Source organism: Mycosarcoma maydis, chromosome 3 (assembly GCF_000328475.2).
Source record: "Mycosarcoma maydis chromosome 3, whole genome shotgun sequence".
NCBI lineage: Eukaryota > Fungi > Basidiomycota > Ustilaginomycetes > Ustilaginales > Mycosarcoma > Mycosarcoma maydis.
The window spans coordinates 676669-697807 of NC_026480.1; the positions used below are offsets into that span (position 1 = coordinate 676669).

General features: G+C 56.6%; 6 protein-coding genes across 6 annotated transcripts; 3 read left to right on the forward strand and 3 right to left on the reverse strand.

The window, feature by feature from the left end:
- Window positions 1-254: 254 nt before the first annotated feature.
- Window positions 255-1783, forward strand: UMAG_01658 (uncharacterized protein; the record flags this gene model as incomplete). Its single annotated transcript, XM_011389340.1, has 3 exons — window positions 255-386; window positions 470-1437; window positions 1528-1783. The coding sequence occupies 3 exons, from the start codon at window positions 255-257 to the stop codon at window positions 1781-1783; spliced, it is 1356 nt and encodes a 451-aa protein (XP_011387642.1).
- Window positions 1784-1933: 150 nt separating this feature from the next.
- Window positions 1934-3197, reverse strand: UMAG_01659 (uncharacterized protein; the record flags this gene model as incomplete). Its single annotated transcript, XM_011389341.1, has 2 exons — window positions 1934-2804; window positions 2899-3197. 2 exons carry the CDS (start codon window positions 3195-3197, stop codon window positions 1934-1936), a joined length of 1170 nt encoding a protein of 389 aa, XP_011387643.1.
- A 693-nt stretch (window positions 3198-3890) lies between these two features.
- UMAG_01660 (uncharacterized protein) lies at window positions 3891-7376 on the forward strand (the record flags this gene model as incomplete). The annotated part of the gene is made up of 1 exon (XM_011389342.1): window positions 3891-7376. The coding sequence occupies one exon, from the start codon at window positions 3891-3893 to the stop codon at window positions 7374-7376; it is 3486 nt and encodes a 1161-aa protein (XP_011387644.1).
- A 2187-nt stretch (window positions 7377-9563) lies between these two features.
- UMAG_01661 (uncharacterized protein) lies at window positions 9564-10194 on the reverse strand (the record flags this gene model as incomplete). The annotated part of the gene is made up of 3 exons (XM_011389343.1): window positions 9564-9662; window positions 9825-10010; window positions 10102-10194. The coding sequence occupies 3 exons, from the start codon at window positions 10192-10194 to the stop codon at window positions 9564-9566; spliced, it is 378 nt and encodes a 125-aa protein (XP_011387645.1).
- A 2382-nt stretch (window positions 10195-12576) lies between these two features.
- Window positions 12577-14451, forward strand: UMAG_15042 (uncharacterized protein; the record flags this gene model as incomplete). Its single annotated transcript, XM_011389841.1, has 1 exon — window positions 12577-14451. The coding sequence occupies one exon, from the start codon at window positions 12577-12579 to the stop codon at window positions 14449-14451; it is 1875 nt and encodes a 624-aa protein (XP_011388143.1).
- Window positions 14452-15088: 637 nt separating this feature from the next.
- On the reverse strand, window positions 15089-20956 carry UMAG_01662 (uncharacterized protein; the record flags this gene model as incomplete). Its single annotated transcript, XM_011389344.1, has 1 exon — window positions 15089-20956. The coding sequence occupies one exon, from the start codon at window positions 20954-20956 to the stop codon at window positions 15089-15091; it is 5868 nt and encodes a 1955-aa protein (XP_011387646.1).
- Window positions 20957-21139: the final 183 nt, after the last annotated feature.

The window sequence follows — 21139 nt, forward strand, 5'->3', positions numbered from 1 at the left end:
TCTTTTTCCCGCTGCCAAGCGGAGCCGAGCTGCCTTGCCTGTGGTTCAGATCGGGTCTGGAAAATTACAATCGGGCCAACTAATCGTGCTTGATTCACGCACGCCCGCCAAAGGGTTCTCAAGCAAGTTTCAGAGCTTGGGCCAACTAACGCCTCCACCTTTTGAAGCACACCATGCTACCGTCATAACCGCTGCACCAAACTTCTGGTCTATCAGATTGACATATACGGTCAAAGCAAAGAGAACAGATCGTCATGGCTGCTCTGCAGCAGCATGTAGCTACCATTAAGAGCGCATACTATGCCAAAGATTCGCGCTCTCTCCTTGCCGCCTTTCGCATAGACCCAACCACCTTCTTTGCTTTGCAGAACGATCTCAACAAGACCGTAAGTGTTGTATATGTATATGGATACTTAAGCATGCTTCTAATCCTAAATCTGAATCTCCTTACTTGCTTGTTCCTTTGTAGCCACGGCGCGACCTCGCAGATTGGGTGCTTGGCCAAATCCCAGTGTCCGCTGCACCGACGGACTCGGATCGATTTCAAACGCTCGTCGCCGACTTGCTCTCCTACGTGCGCGACCACGCTCCTCTTCAGTATGCTGCGCCTGGCACTGAACCTCCATATCCGACCGACTGGGATCGTGCGTACGATTCGTGGGCACTCGTCTACTCGCGTGCTTCCACCTTTTTTTCGCTGCCAGATACCACATGGTTCATCCCAAGCCTTCGTTTCTTCGCTTCGAGTCTTGTAACATTCGCAATGGCTGTTGATCAGCGCACAGATTCGGTACGGAAGCGCAAGACGACCGATGCAGCAGGCCGGCTCTCCAAGGCAGCCGGTATGACCGGCAACGATCGAACCCTAGCTTTCGGCTCCGAGACCAAACGCGCCGCAGTGCTTATGCTAGCCAACCTGAGCTTCAAGGCGTACTTCAAGCTCAACAATACTCGTCTTTGCGAGACCGTGCTTGGCAGTGTCGAAAACGCGCTCAAGGTCAACCGCACCTTTGCCCGCAGTAACGGTATCAAGGACGAATCCGGAGAGCAATGCTACTCGAAAGCGGATCGCGTTACTTATCGTTACTATCTCGGACGTCTTCGTCTCTTTCAGCACAACATCCGAGCTGCATCCACCCATCTGCACTGGGCCTTCGACAATTGCACGCTCCGAAACTTGAAGAACAAGAGAGCAATCTTGATTCCGCTCGTGGCCACCTACCTGATCCTTGGCAGATACCCACAGGCTTCTCTCCTCGACGCAGCCAATCTGACTCCCGTCTTTGGAAATTTGACTTACTACCTCAAGAGTGGGCAAGCCGCCGCAGCACTCGAAGAACTCGACCAACATATGGACTGGTTCAGAGTGCGAGGGCTCTATTTGATTCTGAAGGAAAAGCTGCAGATCAGCCTTTGGCGCAATCTGGCACGCAAGTGGTGAGTGTCCTCCCATTCACAGGAAATTTTGACTGGAAGGCCTTTAACTTACCCATCCTGACTTTTTTCTATGATGGCAATCTTACACAGCCTGATTCTCTCGCACGGAGCTGCGCAGGCTTCAGCGGCTCCTCCGACCATGCGACTCGACATTCTGCTCTCCGCCGCGCGAATTGCTTGGAGAGACCCTTCACTGCAGCCAGCGGATGTCGAAGCCGTGGTGGCCAGTATGATCGACCAAGGCTTCGTAAAGGGCTACATTCTGCATTCAAAGGCGACGCTAGTCTTGCAAAAGGGTCCTCATCTGGGTTTCCCTCCAATATGGACCGTCTTTGAGTCACGCTGAAAAGAGCAGACGCACATTTCAAAGCAACCTTTGCCATGGTCGCGGCTGCCATAAAGGACTAGATGAAGAAGTACAAGTACAATTGTGCGGATGAATATGCTGTGTGTTGGAAGCGGGAGAAAAGGACCATTTTAGAACGCGCCAAGATTCTCAATCATCATCGTCCGAGGTTTGCTGGCTTCGCGCAAAGCCCAGCGAAGGTCCGCGACGGCTTTGTGCACGCAGAACAGAGACTGCATCTTTGCGTACACCGCCACCGCGGAAGGCAAGACGTGCAGAAGTTGGCTCTTGCTGGCGACCCTGTTTTGCGCCTTTAGACTTGTTGCCCTTGTTCATGAGATGGTAGAACTCTCCTCCGGGCAAGAAGGCGGGATCGTTGAGTCCAAGAGGATCGTCTTGGTTCTTTTTCGTGTTTGCGTTGGATCCATTCTTGGAAGCAGATGCTTTTGCAACTCCCTTCTTTGCCAAAGTCCGCTTTTTAAATGCTCTCGCTTTGGCGTTCGGCAGTGAGACGGTAGGATCGAGCTTTGTGGGTCTTGTCAATTCATCGAGTGGCTCGTCGGGTTGAGATTCGTCTAGATCGTCAAAGCTCGTCTTGTGATTGCTCGAGGTGCTGAGCGCACGAAGCACTGTGCCGTCAGATGCCATCTTCATCGGCATGCCATCTCTGCCTTTAACAACACCTCCTGCTCTCTGCTTCTTGCGCTTCAGCCTCCTCTCCTTTTGAAGCCTGGCTACTTCGTCTGCGCCTTGTTCTGCTGAACGCTTCTTCAAGATGGATCTCGGTGCGGAGACTGGTTGAGAGAAGACCTCGGCAAAGAGCGAGGGATCCAGTCGATTCGATGGACCTGCTTCGTTCGTCTCGCTCTGATCGTTGATCCCATCGCTGTTTTCAGCGAGGCTTTGCTCCTCCACGGCATCTGCAGCTGGCTCCGAGGTTGGTGTCGCTTGGGCTGCCTCCTTCTGCTTTTGCTTCTCCAGCCTCTTCCGCTCGGCAGCTTGATGACGCTTTGTTTTTTCGCTGTCGTGTCAACAAGAGGCTTGATGTGTCAGCTGATACATTTTCGTTTTGTTTTTCGTTTCGAGTCTGCTCGTTTGTCGATTGCGCTACTTACGCTTTCTCCAATGCCTTGAGTTTGGCCGAATTCTGCGAAGCCTGCTTCCGTGATGTCTTGTTGCTCACCACTTCGATGGGGGCGTCATCATCTTGACTGTCATCCTCTAGACCTTCAGTCGGCTGTGTAGGTCCCGTCGAACTTGAGGCTGGAGGCTCGCCCTGAGTGGCGCTGGCAATCTCATCATCGTCATCGTCGAACGACAGGTGATTGGCAGCTGGTTTGGCCTCGATAAGCGCTTTGGAGATCTGCTGCTCTTGCAGCTTTTGTGCTTTCCTCTGTCTCCGTGCTGCGACCATTTTGGACGTCGAATGGTGATATGTCCTAACTATGGCCTGGACGTGTTGGATGGGAGATCACTCGCGGCAACAATCGGAGGGGTCGAAGGCGTTGCGAAAGCAAGTCTTCCAAAAAAGAATCGTGAATGCTAGTTCAAATTTTGCTTAGTCAGGCTGATGCTGACACTACTGCAAACCAACCATGGACGTGAACTCGGGTAACGGAATTCACGCGTCTCACGACTCGAGACGCTCACGACTCTATCCACGATTATTTAATTACGAAGCGGCGAAACCAGCAAAGGATGCGGTTGCGCCCTCTCAGAGTCTGCCATCTGTGGTCGTCCAGCACAATTGAGCGGCCAGGACGCTTTTCGAAAGCGGAGAACATCATCAACCAAGCTCAAGCCAACCCTCCGTCTTCCCATCCGTACCCTTTCTCACCCTCACCCATTTTTGCATTACCAAACCCTCGCCTTTGCACACACCCATCTCCTCTCCTCTCTCTCTCTCTCTCTCTCTCTCTCTCTCTCTCTCTATCTCTTACTCTCGCTCCTCATTCTTCTGCGCCGCATTTGATTCTCTTTGGCCGCGTCAAGCTGCTGTGTCTGCCTGGAACGTTGCAGCACCGTCTTCAACCCACATTCCCCGGAAGTCCAACGGGAACAATCGCGCGTCAGACGTCCACTTCACACCTTCCCTCCAGTATCCGCCATGGCGCAGCCAGGCTCGACGGAGCCGAAGACGAGCTTCTCCCCTGTTGCCGCGACAGGCGCTATGACTGGTAAGGCTGTTTTCGCTCCGACCAAGGCGCCATCCGACGACGAGGCAGAGGAGGGCGAGATCATCGATGAGGAAGAGGGCGAAATATGTGAAGGCCGACCTTCTGAACCAGCTGCCGATGCCGCTGCGCCATCACAGCTGGCCACCGCCATTGTTGCCGAGCCGGCTCAGGAATCGCAAAGCCAGCCGACGACTGCAGAGCTGCCATTCGGCACCATCATTGACAGCGACGAGAAGCAACAAGCTGACACCAAAGCACAATCTCAAACGCAAGTAACTGCTGAAGACACAGTCGCTTCGAGCGTACAGGCATCGCAAGCAGCCGAGTCCGCAAAGCATTCCTCGGAACAAACACAGCCTTCCGCTGAACCTGTACCAGCTTCCATCTCGGAAGAGAACCCAACCGAGGTTCCGGCGCTGGAGTCGACTAATCCCAAGCCGACTCCTGAAACAGCCGCTTCACTTGCACCAACGGATGTGGCAGCTGAGCCTCAAGAGCCAGTAGCACAGACAACTGCACCACAAGAGTCCAAAGACCCAACACCCCCGGCGCTCACTGAGACAGCAGCACCTGAGTCAGACGTCACAACCGCCACAGCAACCGCAGGCCAAACTCAAAGTAACGGCACACAGGACGAGACGCGTTCGCAGACCTTGGAGGATCCAACAGTCGCCGCCGCCAGTCCGCCACCGGCAGAAGCGCACTCGAAACATACCCCTGATGAAGCTGCCACCGTCGAAACCATTTCAAGAGATGATGAGCCAGCCGACATGGAAATCGACGATAAGGCTGAAGTTTCAGCCCAGCCGACGGTCAACGATACGCAGGCGCCTGCTGTTCCTGATTCGGAGCCCATGCAAGTAGACGACTCAGTTCAGGCGCCCGCGCTCCCAGAAGACCTCGGGGCTCCAGCAACGGTGAAACCAGCTCTGGAGCTTGCAGTCGAAGACCAAGAAGAGCTAAAGGCATCCGTTGAGGAGTCTGCTCCGTCACCACCTCACTTCAAAAGCGAGCCGCAGGCTGAGGCCGACGAGCAATCACATACAGGCGCAACACAAGCGCCCGAAGCGATTCCGTCCGAGCCTGCTACTTCTGTCGTCATCCAAACCGAGGATCAAGAGCCGGCAGAGAAACAAGGATTGGAGAGCGCCAAGCTTGCAGTGCCTCCGGAGCCTTCGGCGGAGCTGCAGTCGCCTCGGGTGCGTCAACGATCTGCAACACCTCGTATCAGCGCCAATGCTTCCACCTTGGAGGTTCCAACGCCCGAAGAGGTGCAGCGTCGCGCGACGGTGGAGAGGGATGACGTATCGGTACCAAGACCTACAGAAGTGGAGCGCGCGCGTTCGAGAATGGTCAATAGCGGCTCAGCTGCACCTCGTTCGGGTCAAGAGAGACGTCTGGAGAGAGAACGGACCAAGGATCGACCACATCCTCCCGAGCATTCCCAGGACCGGGAGCAGCGGGCTCGCGAGAAAGATCGTCGACGCGAGCTCGAGCGCGTCGAGCGTGAAAGAGAACGTGAGCGCGAGCGCATCCGCGAATCGGAGCGTGACCGCGAGATGATGATTGCTCGCGAGAACGAAGAGGCTCGACTGATCTGGCTCTCACTGCCGGGCAACGATCATCCTCAGTACTACACAGACACAGACTCGGACTCTTGCTATGGTGTAGGCGGCGCTCTGGGTGTCGATTTGACGGACGAGGAGGATAAGGATCTGAATCCACCCCTGCCGCTGTCGCTGCAAGCGTACCATCCAGCTCCTTCGTATTCGAAGTCTTACTTTGATGATTCGTACTACTCGTCCAAGCGCAAACGCACCGACGATGCTGGCGGAGATGGACTTGGTTCTTCGTCGCGCCGCTACCGCCGCAAGCCCATTTCGCCGCCATCCCCCATCGGTCGCGTTGCGCCCATGCCTCGCAACGCACTCGCTTCGACGACCATGATCGACATTGACGACTTTCCCGTTCCAGACTCAAGCATCCGTGGCGAGCCATCAGAACGACCGTTTGAAAGCAGGATCGAGCGCGCCTCTCTGCCTCGTATCTCCCCACATGGTCGAGGCGAAGATGCGCTGGAAGAGCTTGACAGCTCCGACTCGGACGAAGAGGCTCTGCTCATCGCGGAAGAGCGCAAGCGACGCCACGGGCATCGTAGCGGCAATCGAGGAAACAAGCTCTCGCGCGACAAGGGGGCACGTTGGGTGCGGCGCGGCAAGCTCGGTGGCTGGACAGAGATGCGGATGGAAAAGGAGATTGGCGATCGAGTGCGACATCGTGTGGAAGCGATGCAGAAGGACAGCATCCGCGCGCTGCTGTCAGCGATGCCAGAGGAAGACAAGAGCATGTTGGCGCAGTTTCCGGCGCTTCGCAACGGGCTGATCCTGGGCGATGCGCCGAGCAGCGCGCGACGAGATGCACGTGGTCGACTTTTGGCATCCGACTTGTCAGAGGCGGCGCGCATCGATGCCGAGCTGGGACTCGACGCTGGAGGTGCGGGAGCGGGTGCGGGTGCGGGTGCGAGCGGGTCCAGGCTGGAACGGCCTGAACACCTCACATCCACCTCGCTCGCTCCAACGCTTCTCAAGCCAGCAATCACGCCTCGACAGTTGCTGACAAGCCATACGCTTCGTCACACGTTCCGTAACCCTCATATTGCTGCTCTGGGCAAGACCGCGCTGGATCTGATCGAAAGTGAAGGAGTAGTCGGGCGTGCTGTGGGGCGATGCTGGGCTGCGATGGAGCGCGGTGGATGGAACGAAGATCCCGAGCCCAAGTGCGACGAAGCGGACGAGGGCGAGCACTCTGACCACCAGAATGGCGTCAACGGTATGGATGTTGATGGCTCGGATGTAGAAGGATCCATGCACCACGGTGGCGAGCAAGGCAACGGTGCGTCTGCTGTGTTTGGCTCGATCACTGACAACCCGGCTCTGTCTCACTTGGACAAGCTGTTCGTCACCAAGCAAGGACTCGCGATTCCACGACTGGACGACATGGGACAGCCGATCTTTGTGCCGGCTTCGCCGGCCACACAAGCTGCGCGTGCGCACTCAGGGCTCGCGGAAGAAGCTGCCAACGAAGCGGTGATCGAAACAACAATGTTGCCGGCGCCCGAACAACGATCGATTGTGCTAGCGGCGCTCGAGTGTCTGCACGATCTCGCAGCGGATTCACGCGAGTATGTAGAGAGGCTCGAAGAGGTTCGTTCGAGGCTGGCGGCTGTGAAGCGACGCCGCGCGCAGGTGTGGAATGCTGTAAGGCAGTGGGCGTTGGAGAAGGACGAGGCGAGCGACTTAACTAGTGGAACGAGAGGCGAGAATGGCTTGTCGGCCGTGGAGACGGTGGGCGTTGGTGCATCAGTGGTACCGACAGTAGCGGTGGCGAACGGCGCGTCGCCTAAGAAAAGAAAGTAGCTCGTTCACTGTGGAAGCGGGTATCAACATGCATGTTTGAATGATATCATCATACTTTGATCCTTGATGGTCTCGACTGTGTGTTTTGTGAGCCGGGAAGCGACGTTTAGTGGATCTCGAAGGATGCGTTTGCTAGAGCGTGTGTGTGGAGCGTTTGGGGCGGGCTAATGAGCGCATGAGGGCGTTTATTGCATGCTCGAGATGCATAGAGGCGTACGGCACTCGGTATAGACGCCCACGAGGGTGGATGCTTGATGCAGGGCAGATGATGTGGTTTCGGGCACATTCGAGCCGTGAGTGTTGCGTCATGCAAGAATCGTGAATCTCGACGTGTGGGTTGCGCTACTCGGTTGGCATGTGCATCGGGCGTTGCGCAGGTGTACTTGTCGCTGACGTCTTGGACTTTGCTCAAAGTCAGTCGAACGCCTGCGCACACTGCGAATGCAGCGAATCTTGTTCTGCAAGCTTGGCGCAAGGCGTAACGATCGAGACACTCACGACTGTCTGTCCTGTCACTGTGTGGTGTGCCACGCACAGGCTGCATGGATTCACCCGCTCACCCGACGTGTCACTGATTCCTGAATCACAATTGATTTTTTGGTTGATTTGGGTGCAGGGTTTTTTGTGTGCATCTTTTTCGTAGTGGATTTTAATGGTACACAATTAAAGCTGCAAACAAAACCCTCTCTCTGCCGGTCGTCGATCACCACATCACGCACGACAGAATCAAAACTCAAAACGCACAAGGCGAAACTAAGCGAGATGCAGACAGCATGGGCCGCACTGACCAGCCCAATCAAGAGAAAAGCGCAGTTTCGGGGTCGAGCCGCAGTTCCGCAGCCACGACTGCTGAACCCTGGTTTGTCCTTACTCCAATGTACCCATCCAAAGGCATATGAAAAGACGGATTGCCAACCACTTGAACAGTCACAAGTAGAGCGACATACACGATGCGTCGGGTCTCGCAATTGACTCTCCGAAGAATGCTCGACAGCCCTGCGTCTGTCAAGGACGACGTCTCCTATCAGAGGGAAATAAATAAATAAAAAAAGTTTCGCGTCTTCGGTTGCAATGCAGGAGACTGTGGTGTGTGTGTGTCCAGAAGCGAGATCGATGGAACAGGTCGATCTAACTTAATCCGAGCCTGATCGTGGTTCTCGACTCGGCGCTTTAAGTCGCTCCGTGCCGACGAAAAGCAAGCGACGGAGATGCTCGTTCCGACCGACCCCCAAGTGCAATTCTAGAGTGTCGATGCGATTGCGCGAGGCTAGACGCGCGCGGGGGCGAATCAAGATATGACAGAACGTGCTGGTGCTTGTCATGCGCACGCTCTGCCACCTAACGGTATGTTCAAGTCAAGAGTGCGAGGTCAAAGCGGACTAAAAAAGTAAGCGAGAATGCCACGAGCTCAGAGCTGCAAAGAGGCTGCCAATTCGATGCGAAAACAAGATAGATCATATCCGTCCGCCAGACGCACATTTCCGATTAGTCTCGTAGCCCACCTCGCATGGCCACGCTTTGCGAGCTTATCCCTTGATGACTGTACGGTACTGTACTGTTACGGCGAGAGCTGCGTTGCTCAGCATCTGAAAAGGCAACAGACAGAATCGCTTTTCGGCAAGCAGGGTCCTGCTGCCCTCCCATGGCACCCGCGTTGCAGGTCTTCTTCTCCTTCGGCTGAGGTTGAAACAGAACTGAGTCGTGACGCAGATGCGTCCCGCGCTGTGCGGTTTGTCGCTGCACTCCGCAAATTTCTGCGTTTTCGTGGCGACTAGCGAAGGTGCCACTAACTTATGATTGTTGACCGCATTTGCAGCTTCACTCTCGGGTGCAGACGCAGTCTCCTCGTTTGGCTGAGTTCAAGACGGAGGACTTCCTTGTCTTCCAAAACAGAGATCGAATGCGACGTCGCGTCTCACTCGAGGGAATGTGGTATCGGTCGGATTTGGCCGCTCTGACTCTGCTAGTGTAGACTCGGCGAATCGAGCAGGACACTCGATTTGAGTGCAAGAAGAAAGACGGCGCGGACACATAGTGAAATCGTGAATGCTGTGACCACCCAGTCTGAATCATTTTGCGGTGGGTTTCGGAGGAAGAGCGGCCAAGAGACTCGCTTTAGCGTGGGACATGGACTGCGGCACTTGCTGAGCCAGATTTTTTCTTAGGAGGGAAGAAAGTAATTCCAAGTCACGCAACATAGCCGCGGGATGATCTGCGATATCTTGGACATCCAAAGCAAGATAAGGCATGATTGCCCTGGTCCTGCAGCTGCGCCGTTGCCTCTGGCTGTGCGATGAAGTCCAAGTCACGTCACGCTGTTGACCAACCTTTTCTGCAGAATAAACCGCGCTGATGTGCTAGCGAGGGAGAAAGAGGAAAGAGAATTAAAGTCACGAGTGGCAACCAGATCCGATACAGTGATGAGTGTCACACGCAGAGAGTACGAACCAAGTTGGACTTTTGCTTGCCAATTCGTGACTGTGCGCGGGTGCAGAAGCTCATAAGTCTGTCACTTTGGCCGAGTGAGCAAGAATGAGCGCGAATCTCGGCAAGTTCCGCGTGATCACCACCCAGCGAATCATACACGGACGATTTTGTGCTGATTTCCAAGGCGAAAAAACCGGCCAAATGGGTCTGAACTTCGCACGACGGAGAGCGAAAATGGCACGACGAAATTTTGGGGGCCAAGGCCATCAAGGTCGGCAGTTGCGTGAACAGGACGTACGTCTAATGAGCAAATCCAGCGCAGCACTGGAAGAGAAAGGTGGGGGGGGGGACAGGTGACGAACAGGCACACAAGCACCTCGTCGGGCCGCATCGTGCCGGGAGTTGTGCCAAGGTAGAGAGACACAAAAGAGATGGGCCATTTGACCTATCGTTGACCTATCGTATGCCAAGAGGAGAGAGCAATTAGCTTGTTCCGAATGGCAACCCCAGGCGCTCAAGCCGTGGTTATCAGAGGACGTTGGAAATGGGTTTCGCTGGCACACACCACTTGAATGTCTCAGAGTGTTTCCCTCGAAATGCGTGCGTGACTGTTCAATAGATTTGTGAAAGGGTCGTCAATAAGCAAATACGATTCAGTGATACTGTCTTTGTAGTTAGTCAATTTAAAGCCGAGCAAGGGTTCAAAATCAAAAACTTTGTTTAGGTTTGGATTACGGATTAAGGTGGACCGGCGCTGGTTCGGCTCTGAATGGATGTGTATTGTACAGGTGCACGTTGGTTAAAGATGAACGCACAAAAGGCTCTCTCAGACAAATCATATTCTCAGCTCGGATTTCCGCCGTTTCCTCTCTAGTTTCACGCTGTCTGCTGGCGATGTCCTGTGATTGGGCCACAGCCAATGTACCCATAGCGGCTGCTCACAGGAGAACGATCTGAGAGACCCGAACAGGGATATTGGACCAGGACAAGACGTGGGCTTCAACAAGCCAAGAGAGATGTCCTGGACCTGCGTAGCAAACAGAAAGGTGTACGTAGCGCTGCAAACGCCAGATGAGCTGCAAAGCAGGGTGGCAGATCACCTGTCATCAACCCCTGCAAGAGGCAGAATGGTAGACCTCGACAGCGTCAGCTCAAGCTTGTACATGCGTGTACTGTATGTGTGCGTGTGTGCGTGTGTGCATGCATGCATGTGCGTGCGTGGTGTAGCCAATACGCGCGTGCGATGTGCGACAATGGAAAAGGCGACGAGAGCTTCGGTTCCCACTGTAATGGAGTCGACTCAGCAACATGCTCAAGCCAGACCAGACAGAGGCTTGCGTAGGTCTGGCCAGAGGCATGACCAGTGCCAGCCAATTTGGCAGTGCACGTCAGCGCAGCCAAGAGCACGAGCACCTGCACCTGCACCTGCAATGACTAGTTAGCGGCAGCAGCCTATTCGACCTGTAAGCCGGCCTGGCCGAGCGCTGAACACGCTAAAAAGCTTTGCTAGTTATTGCCATTATTACTATTACTGTTTTCCTTTATTGTAACTACTGTCCCTGCGTGATCATGTCGCAACCCGCATGGTAAGGCAGTTGAGCTGTGACACGCCTTCTTGGTCGGATTATGCCCGTTCGTTTTTTTTCTTTTCTTTTTCTTTCCTTCCCCCTTCTTCGCGTCTACTTTGAATTGTGACTGAGACGAGTGACAATTTTTTCCTTTTTTTTTTTCTTCTTCTTCTTCACCCTGCATTTCGCCGCCGCCGCCGCCTGCCGCTGGTCTTTGAGCTGCTCTTGTTGAGCTGCACCTGCGCTTGCTTCTGCGTGTTGCTGCTGCTCGTCGTGCTTCGGTGCTGCTGCCTTCTTCCAGCTTTGTCTGCTGGATCTGCGTTGTCTGGCTGCCACTAACAAGCAAAGCAATCTGCAAGTGCGTGTCGTTTTCTCCAGTGCTTGCCTCGTCTCTGATCTCTTTTTTCCCTCCCTTCTGCTCGTCATCCTCAATTCAACGATCCCATCGTCGGTTCTCAGTCATCCTCCATCGTCCATTGTCCTTCGTTGTCTCCGTCATCACTGTTGCTCAAGGCACAGCTTGGGTTCCTTCGTCTCATTGCGATCTCCTTTGCTCGCAAGCTTCGGTCGGATTTCCACCCTTTCAATTCTCGCCCCTTCTCGCTCTGGACGCGACCGGAAAGGTCTTTCTTATTGGCTTACTCTGTCTTGGTCTTTGCCTCTCAACGTAACGCCTACTTTCGACTTGACGCGCACCCTTGGACAGTCCACTCGTGACATAGCCTTGTTCGCACCTTTTCGTCTCTCGCTCTCAGCTACCACCCTTGCATCTCCCTTTGGAATTCCCTTCTTTCGCGTGGATTCGGACCATCTGTCGGCTTCCTCTCCAAGCTCTTCGATCTCAAACACAGTCGGTCTCGTAGTCCTTCTCAGAAAAAGCAAGCTCCTTGTATCTCTCCTCTTTTGGACAAGCATTGACCCTATTTTCTTAACCGCGCACGCGCACGCGTTCAGCCTTCCGCGTTTTCCTTCTCATCCCTTTCGAGAAGGCGGTCTATACAGGAATCCAACGGTTCCGTCCTTGACCCTCCTTTCTACCCTTGCTTCATAGCTTGCTTCATAGCTGCCAGTCCCCGACTCTAGTTCTGCATTTGTCTGATCTACCGTTTTCTGCTCCCGCTTCGCTCTTGCCCTTGTCACCTCCCATCGAACGCAGCATCAGCGTGACGCGTTATAGTTAGCTTCTTACAACTCTTCTCTCCAGCATGTCCACCGCTTCTCCCCTCCACCACGGCCACGGCAATGGCAGCTACGCCAACTCGCCCGCTCCCACCGGCGTGACCGGCCGAGACGCTGGCGTCGCCGCAGCTGCTGTTGCCGATTCCGCTGTGCGTTCGGGCTCCGTACCTGCGTCGGCTTCCGGCAGCGCTCCTGGCTCGGCTTCGGGTTCCATGTACGGCGAGGCACACACTCAGCATCACACTGGCCACCACCACTACTCGGCTCACCACACTCACTCGCACGGCGCGCTCACCAGCCCGGTCAACGGTGGCCACAGCTCGAGCTGGTCGCCTTATGGCTACCCTGCAGCCCCTGTCTACGGCGGCAGCCCAAGTCCCTATGGCCACAACGCGTACTCTCAATATGCTAGCGGCTATGGCTATGCCAACGGTACCGCTCACCACGTTGCCACGGCTCCCACCACGCCTTCGGCCACCAGTACCGCCTATCACACTGGCGTCAATGGCATGATGATGCATCACGGACAGCACGCCGGTTATGGCTACAGCAGCCACCATCTCGGATCGCACACGCCCACCCATACCCACACCCACTCTTCGGCCTACTTTATGAACGGCGACGGCGCCCACAGCCACCTCAACAGCTCGGCGCACCTCACTTCGCCCTCGTATACCACCGCCCCCCAGTACTCGACCCAGCTCCCGCTGGCCGGACGACACCGTGTCACCACCACGCTGTGGGAGGACGAGGGTACGCTCTGCTTCCAGGTCGATGCCCGTGGCGTGTGCGTGGCTCGTAGACACGACAACAACATGATCAACGGTACCAAGCTCCTCAACGTCTGCGGCATGTCGCGTGGCAAGCGAGACGGAATCCTCAAGAACGAAAAGGAACGAATCGTTGTCAAGGTGGGCGCTATGCACCTCAAGGGTGTCTGGATCTCGTTTGCACGCGCCAAGCAGCTCGCCGAGCAGAACGGTATCGCCGATGCGCTCTATCCTCTCTTTGAGCCTAACATCCAGTCGTTCCTCTACCATCCAGACAACTACCCTAGAACTGCTGCCGTCATTGCTGCCGCTCAAGAGCGACAGGCTCAGCGTCAGCGAGCTCCCGGAGGTCAGCCTAGCCCGGGCGCCAACGGCACGTCGCAAGCACCTCCGCTCATGCGCGCCAACACCACTCCATCCAACGGCGACACGTCGACGTTCAGTAGTGGGCTGAGCAGCCTGGGCAGCTGGACCGGCTCGCACGACCAGGGCCACGCCTCGGCTCCCACTACCGCTCAACCCTCGCCCTCATCGATGCACAATGGCGCCACTCAGATGCACATGAGCCTCTCAAACCACGGCACCGCGTCGCCCACATACGCGCAGTCGCAACAGCAACAACAACAACAGCAGCAGCAGCAGCAACAGCAACAGCAACAGCAACAGCAGCAGCAGCAGCAGGCGTACCCCATGACCGCAGCGCAGCAGTTGGCGCGACCTTCTGTGGGCGACCGACGTCAATCGGCTCCGATCTCGCTCAACAACAGCGTCGGCCATGCTGAAAACCCGTATGGCGCTACCAACCTTGGTGGTGCTGCTAACGGAGGATTGGTGAACGGAGCTCGCAAGGTGTCTGGGTTGAAGCGTTCCTGGAACGATGCCGACGACCTGAACGGTTCAGCTGCCGCTTCGCCTACCGAGCGTGACATGCAGCGAAGTGGCAGCGGCGGCTCGAACGGCCTCAAGCTCGATGGCGACGACTTGCACAGCCCGGATAGCTCGGACGACCGGCTGGCCAAGAAGACGAGGGGCATGCCTCAGCGCGGCGGTGGTGCTACCACTGCGATGCCTTCTATGTCCACCAACATGCTCATGGGTGTCGGCAACGGCAGCGGCATCCACCATGAGTAAACAAAAAAAAACGAACCAAAATGTCTTGCTTTCTGCGCACGTCGGCGTGTCCTGACAAATTCCGCCAAGGAGCGTCTGGAAATTAGGCGCGTTTGGGTGGCGCATGGAGCTCAGCATGCGTGCATCTTGTGGTCTTGCCAATCGATCGATCGAGCGATCGTATACTTAGCTTTGTATCTCCGCTAATCAAACCTGAATCGGACCTTGGCTCGTCAGCGGACGGACTGCGTGATGCGTCTGTCGACGTTGCGCCTTGGTCATTGTCGAGCATGGTCACCATGATTGCCATGAGCAACCGCATGAAGCAATGGCGAATCAACAAACACGATGTGCTCTTCTTGTCAAATATAAAATCCAACGGTTTCAGTGCTCAGTTTTTGTGTGTGTGTGTGGTGTCGACGTTGCGCCTTGGTCATTGTCACGCATGGTCACCATGATTGCGATGAGCAACCGCATGAAGCAATGGCGAATCAACAAACACGATGTGCTCTTCTTGTCAAATATAAAATCCAACGGTTTCAGTGCTCAGTTTTTGTGTATGTGTGGTGAAAGCGTAAATGTGCACGGTGAATTGATTGGAGCTGTGGGAGGAATTGGATTGAGGGTATCATGTGAAGAATTGGCAAAGGGGGACGATTTAGCGATGGAGGCTTCTGCAGAGGGCGCTGTGGGAGAACTGCCAGCCGGGGACGGGGACGGTAAAGACGTGGTCTAGCAGTCTTTGCGCGGTGGGGCGTTTGGCGGGATCGATTTCGAAGCAGTTCTTGAGAAAGTGGGCGGCCTGTTTGGTGAGTTTGACGTCAGCGGGGATGGGCGGAGCCTTGCGTTGTGCGCCGATCTTGAACATGGCCTGCACGGCTTCGTCGTCGGACCAGGGGCGTCTTCCTGCAAACATTTCCAGGACGACACAGCCTAAGGACCAGATGTCGATCTTGGCAGAATACCCCTTCTTGCTGAGCGAGACCACTTCGGGAGCCATCCAAAAGATGGATCCCTGCAACGACATGTTTTCCACATTACCGTAGATGTCGTCTGATCGCCGCACTGTGCCAAAGTCACTGATCTTGCATGTGCCCTCGAAATCCACCAGGATATTGTCCGCCTTCAAATCACGATGGAGGATCCCCTTGGAGTGCAAGTACGCAAGTCCCTCGAGAATCTGGTGCAGAAACGACTTGATCGTCGACTCCTCAAACTTGCCGTGTTTGCGTAGACACGAGCCCACCGATCCACCGGGTACGTACTCGAGAAAGATGCTCAGGAACTGACGAGTCTCTTCGAAACCGAGGTACGACACAATGTGCGGATGGTCGAGATCCTTGAGCGTCTCGATCTCGGACTTGAGCGCAGCCACGACGCCCTTCTGCCTTGAATCTTCACGGTCGCTGGCGGTGCGTGGTAGCTCGACCTGCTTGACCGCGATCATCTCGCCCGTCGTCGCATTCAGCGCCAAATACACCCGTCCATACGTCCCCTTACCGATCAGATCGCCCTTGACCCACTTGAACACCGGCTGACCCGTAGTCGACGCTGTATCCGACCAAGGCGATTCCGCCGACGTTGCCGATGCCGGCGTTGCCAGCTCCTGCCCGGGCGTCATCTCGACCACCTTGGTACCCCAAAGCTTGGTACTCCGCCGCCGCACCAGCCCGCTGCTCAGCTCGGCTCCCTGCGCCGCGCGCCGCGTGTCGGCACGCTCCAGGATGCGCTTCCGATCCTCGGCCACCAGTCGGATCGATTTCTTGTGACGGCTCCGTTGGCTCAATCCCTGCTGTGCGCCCACCGACGCCACACTCGGCACGCTCGCCTCGGCGCGAGGGCTGCTGACCAGCCCACTCTCTGGCCCAGCTGTCGTGTCCAGCAGCGGCTTGTCCAGATCGTGCTTGGGGAAGAAATCGTCCAGGTTCTCGTACAGCTGCTCGGGAGGCGGACGGAATGCCCAGTCGTCATCTCTGCGCGCAAAAGAGTTGCTCCGCGTAATACCTCCGCTGTTGAGCGCTGAAGAGAGGTGCGACGTGCTCGCACGCGGAGAGTTGGTGCTCGCTTGCGACGCTGTCCAAGTCATCACTGTCGGTCCAGCCGCCGGATCGATCGTCAGTCGCAACTCGGGCCGCTTCGGACTGTTTGAAGCCGCCGAAAAGCCTCGTGTGCCTCGTGTCGAGGCCTGCAGCAACGTGTCTTGGCCTGGCAACAGAGTGGCGTGATCGTCCGACAATGCTTCGCTGTCCGCATCCAGTCGCAACGGCAGCCGCGGTGCGTTGACGTCCGAGTCGAGCGGTTGTGCCCACGTTCCCGATTCGGTTTCGTCATCGTCAAACGTGCCGAATGACGACACAGTGCCGTTCTCCTCCGGTGCCAGACTTGGACTTGGGATGCGCGGAGGCTCGAGTGAAATCGGAAGCGTCGCACCATCCTTGGTCTGAGGTCGAGACGCTCCTGGCGTGCTCGGTTCGGCTCGCACAGTATCACCATCGCCACCACTGCTCCCACTGATCGCCGTGCCACTCACGGTACCATCCGACTTGGGGTCCAGAGCACGCCACAGCTGCGCCCATTCGCCTGCACGCAACGTATCCTCGTCTTCGGACCTTCTCACGCTGCCGCCGACCGTCGCACCACTCGCGTCACAAGACGACGACTTGAACGCATCCGTCCGTGTCGTGGCCGAAGAATGCGGAAGCTTGGGTAGAGGTCGAACATGTTCCAGTTCGTCGTCAGCCAGATCGCGCTCTTGATCGGCATAAGACGACCGGTGCTCCACATTGACAGGCTTGGCCGACGCAGCTTCGCTCTGTGAACTTCTGGCAGACGTTGGCGCACTGAACGACTCTTCGATCGAATTGCGACTGTTGCAATCGTCATTGTGTGGCCGTCCGTGCTGGAAACTGCCCTGGCTCGAGAACGACGACCCAGAAGAGCGCTCCGACGCGTTCGTCCGTACCGGTGGGTCGCGTCGATGCGACTCAGAGCCAGGCATTGCTTGTGCGTGTCCCGGCTGCTCTCGCTGTGACGGCTGTGACGGCTGCGACAACTGTTGGTTCTGTTGTGGCTGCATTGGCGCGCGACCTGCAGAAGAGCCTGAAGACTGAGGCATCATCTGCGGACCAGAGTGTCCTGCAGGTGGCGCAGGATGCCTGTCGTGTGCGTTGCGGGGTGGCTGTGGTTGTGGCTGCGCCGAGGGGTAAGATTGCGGTCGCGGAGGTGGCACGTGGTGCAGATTCGGCATCGCAGAGCCCTGGTAGCTTGGTCGCTGCTGCATCTGAGGAGCTGCCGAGGCATTCGGATAGGCTTGCATGCCCGTATACTGGTTGGACTGCCCAGGCTGACGCGGATCGCGAGGACCGTACGAGGGCCCTGGCGGGTGTGCATGAGCGCTCTGGTACGCTTGTCCTGGAGATCCAGCAGATGTATGGCCCCAAATCGCTTCTTGCGTGCGCAGTGTCTGCTGAACCGTCATACCAGGTTCTAGGCGTCCAGCCTGCATCTGGAATTCCGAAACCTGTCGAGAGCTTGAGGCAGGAAAGTAGCGCGTCGTGAACGGATCCTCGCGAGTGCGGTAGGGGGAAGCGGTGACGAGGCTAGGCTGTGCATAAGGCCGATACATTGGTTGTTGTTGATGCATGGACGGCTGCTCGTAGTAAGAGTACGGGCGTGGCGTGAGCGAGCCTTGCATAGCGCTGGCATTCATACGCGGATCGTGACCGTGATACGTATTAAAGTTGACGCTAGCAGCCGGAGCGCGCGCTCCAAACTCGTTGACGAAGCCATGACCCATTGGCCGGAGCGCGGCTTGCCCAAATGACTGGGACTGGTACGCTGGCTGTGACGCAAACGACGGAGCAGCGCTGTACGGAGGACGAGCAACCATGTTGGAAGGATGAGCTTGCATTGGATGCGCAGAGTGAGGAGGCTGGGTGTTGAAGCGAGGGTCGATCTGCCCTTGGCCAAGGTATACATGTTGCATCGGCGGCGATCGAATCTGCGGAGTGCTCGACATCCTCGTTGGGCCATGATTAACGAGCTGTTGGCCACTCGGGATGGCCGCCTGCGCACTACGGTTCCGCTGCAACATCCGGGGGTCAAGGCCCAATGTGGGCTCTTGAGGTGATCGACTGCTTCCCAGAGCATCGGAGCTGTACTGTCGGTGCGAAGAGGCGCTTTCGCGAGCGCCTGCGCCAGCAGGTGCAGCTGTGGACGGTCTCATGATGGCCGGCGTGGGGTATCGGCCGTCACGATCCATGCCAGCTTGCTTGCGCACTTCGGCCTGCGTCGTCAACGTGGACGGCTGCGACGCAGACTGTGAGGGCCGATGCAGATCGTCCATACTCTTGGCATTGTGCAACGTCAGACCGGGCAATTGTGCCGTCGTTTGCACCCTCAAGGATTCGCGCGCGCCTTCATCCGATCGCTCCTGCCAGTGGCTGGAGCCAGTGGCCGGAGCGTGCAGCGATCGATTGACGCCTGGCTCTGCGTCGTAGCGTTGCCTGTCGTCCTCGAGATTGCTGGGATGCCGGCCAGCGCTACCACTGCTAGATGATTGAGCTGCTGAGGCGTTGGCATTGACGGAGCTGGATCGCTGAGTTGGGATAGCGGAAGGAGCACCATCACTCGCCGAGGCACCGTGTCTCGCCCACGACTCATTCGCAGAGCCGTCGCCCGATGAGGCGATAGACCTGCGGTCCTGGACGGCGCTCTGAGTTGTTGAAGAGATGCACGAGTGGGTAGGAGAGCGCAGATCGTCGACAGGCGGAGCGCTTGGAAGCGCGCGCCTTGTCTGGGCTTTGGACCGCGTCAAGCTGCTACCTGAATTGCGATTTGAGCCTTCGTGAGCCGCGTCTGCGCCAATCATTTCGGGATAGACAAGCGCGTCGCTCAACGAGCTCTTTGAGGACTGGCTTTCGGTTCGAAGATGCTGACCGGGGGCGGAGCCCGTGCCCGAAGTTCTGCGTATGTTGTTGATTGCCCTTTGTGAGACAATGGTAGAGGTGGGAGGCGGCAGGGCTCTTACCGTCGAGTTTGGTGGAGGTGCGATCTGCTGTACCAAAAATTTGAGCGTGCCGCGATCATCGCCCATCTGGAGGCACAGCACGAGTAGCGCATCGTCACTGACAACAGGACCAGTGGCTTCGGATTGGCCGATCTCGGTGCGGAAAAGCTGGAAGCTGGAGTGATCTGCATCGAAGAGGTGAAGCTTGGCAAACATCCTCTCCTTGATTGCATCCGCCGAGTCTACGCCCGAGATATCGACGACAGAGAATCTCTCATTGTCATCGGTGACTTGGATGAGAACACGTTCGAGCAGGCTTGAGGTCCTGCGATGCGAGGTGGCAGATCGCTGACCGCTTGGGATTCGCGGCGAGCCTATCGTGTTGAAGGATTGTGGCTGCGGTCTGGGGGATTCTGGCGCCAAGTACGGGAGCTCTTCGGCCTCCTCTTGCTGAGGTGCATTGACCGATGAGTCGAGTGCAGATACGGACGTGTACGCTGGAGCAGATGGGAGAGGCTGCGGTGTGCTTAGTTGAGCTGGCGGTTCGCCGCCTGGAGTTGCAGGCGTACGGCATTCCGAATCGGTGGTGGTGGATTGCGAAGGGGAAGCCTGCGAGATGAAGGATCCGGATGGCGAGTTGCGGGCCGTGTCGAAGGGATCTGCCGATTCTGGCGTGAGGCCAATCGGAGGCGAGGCCTGGCTGGCAGAGCGGCGGGTGTGCGAAGAGGAGCTAGAATGGTGCTCTGATGTGGCAGTGCGTGTGTGGTGTACCTTGCGACCGAAGCGCTCCCAAACATTGCCGACATGGTCAAAGACACTGCTAGGTCTTCTGGGTTTGCCAAGGTTGTCACCATCCTGAGGCTTTGAGGTAGAGATGGGGAGGTTACCCGGAGAGGAGGGACGCAAGGAAGCAAAGAAGCCGCCTCCGGCAGCCGAGGATCTGCTGGACAGGGTGGGCGATAAGGGTGTAGTCAGGGGGGATGTAGTGGAGCTAGATCCGACCGCGCTTATGGATGGTCGACGGCCAGTGTGTGATTCGCGAGCAGGACTGGGGAGATGAGAGGCGGACTGTGCATCAGTCGGCAGCAGAGGGGAAGGTTGCGCATGAGCGACGAGCGAGGGTTCGATTGCGCTGGTAAATGTAATGGTGGGGCTGGTGGCCGAGGTTGTGCGATCAGGAGGATGAAAGTAGAGTTTGGTAAAGTAGGAAGGCGATACTGAGCGTTCAGGGCTGGTGGTGTGACCATTATGTGACAGCACCGAGGCGGAGTCGGTTGACGGCGGCTCTGCAGGTGTTTGAGCGCCTGGGGCCAAAGTGGCAACGGTCGAACTGGTCGAGCGTAGCCTGGACATGGACGGCGGCGGAGAGGTTGTGGTTGAGCTAGGCTGCTGTTCGATCAGTGACTTTGGATTGGCGTCCCATTCGAGATAAGAGTCGGTGCTCGAGTGTAGTTGCCAAGCTGGAGCCTGGTCGGCTGAAGCTGGACTGTTGACGAACGAGTCGAGATGGAAAGACATGCTGGCGTGTTGTGTGTAGGAAGGTCGACGAGTCGGTAGTTGCACATTTGCTTGCTACAATTGACGGATTTGCAGCGACAATAGGCAGCTCTACTCGACAGATGTCTGGACAGAGCGGGTTGGTCGTGAGGCTGTGCTTAGCATTGCTTTCGAGGGAACAAATGCAGCGGCGACATTCGTGCG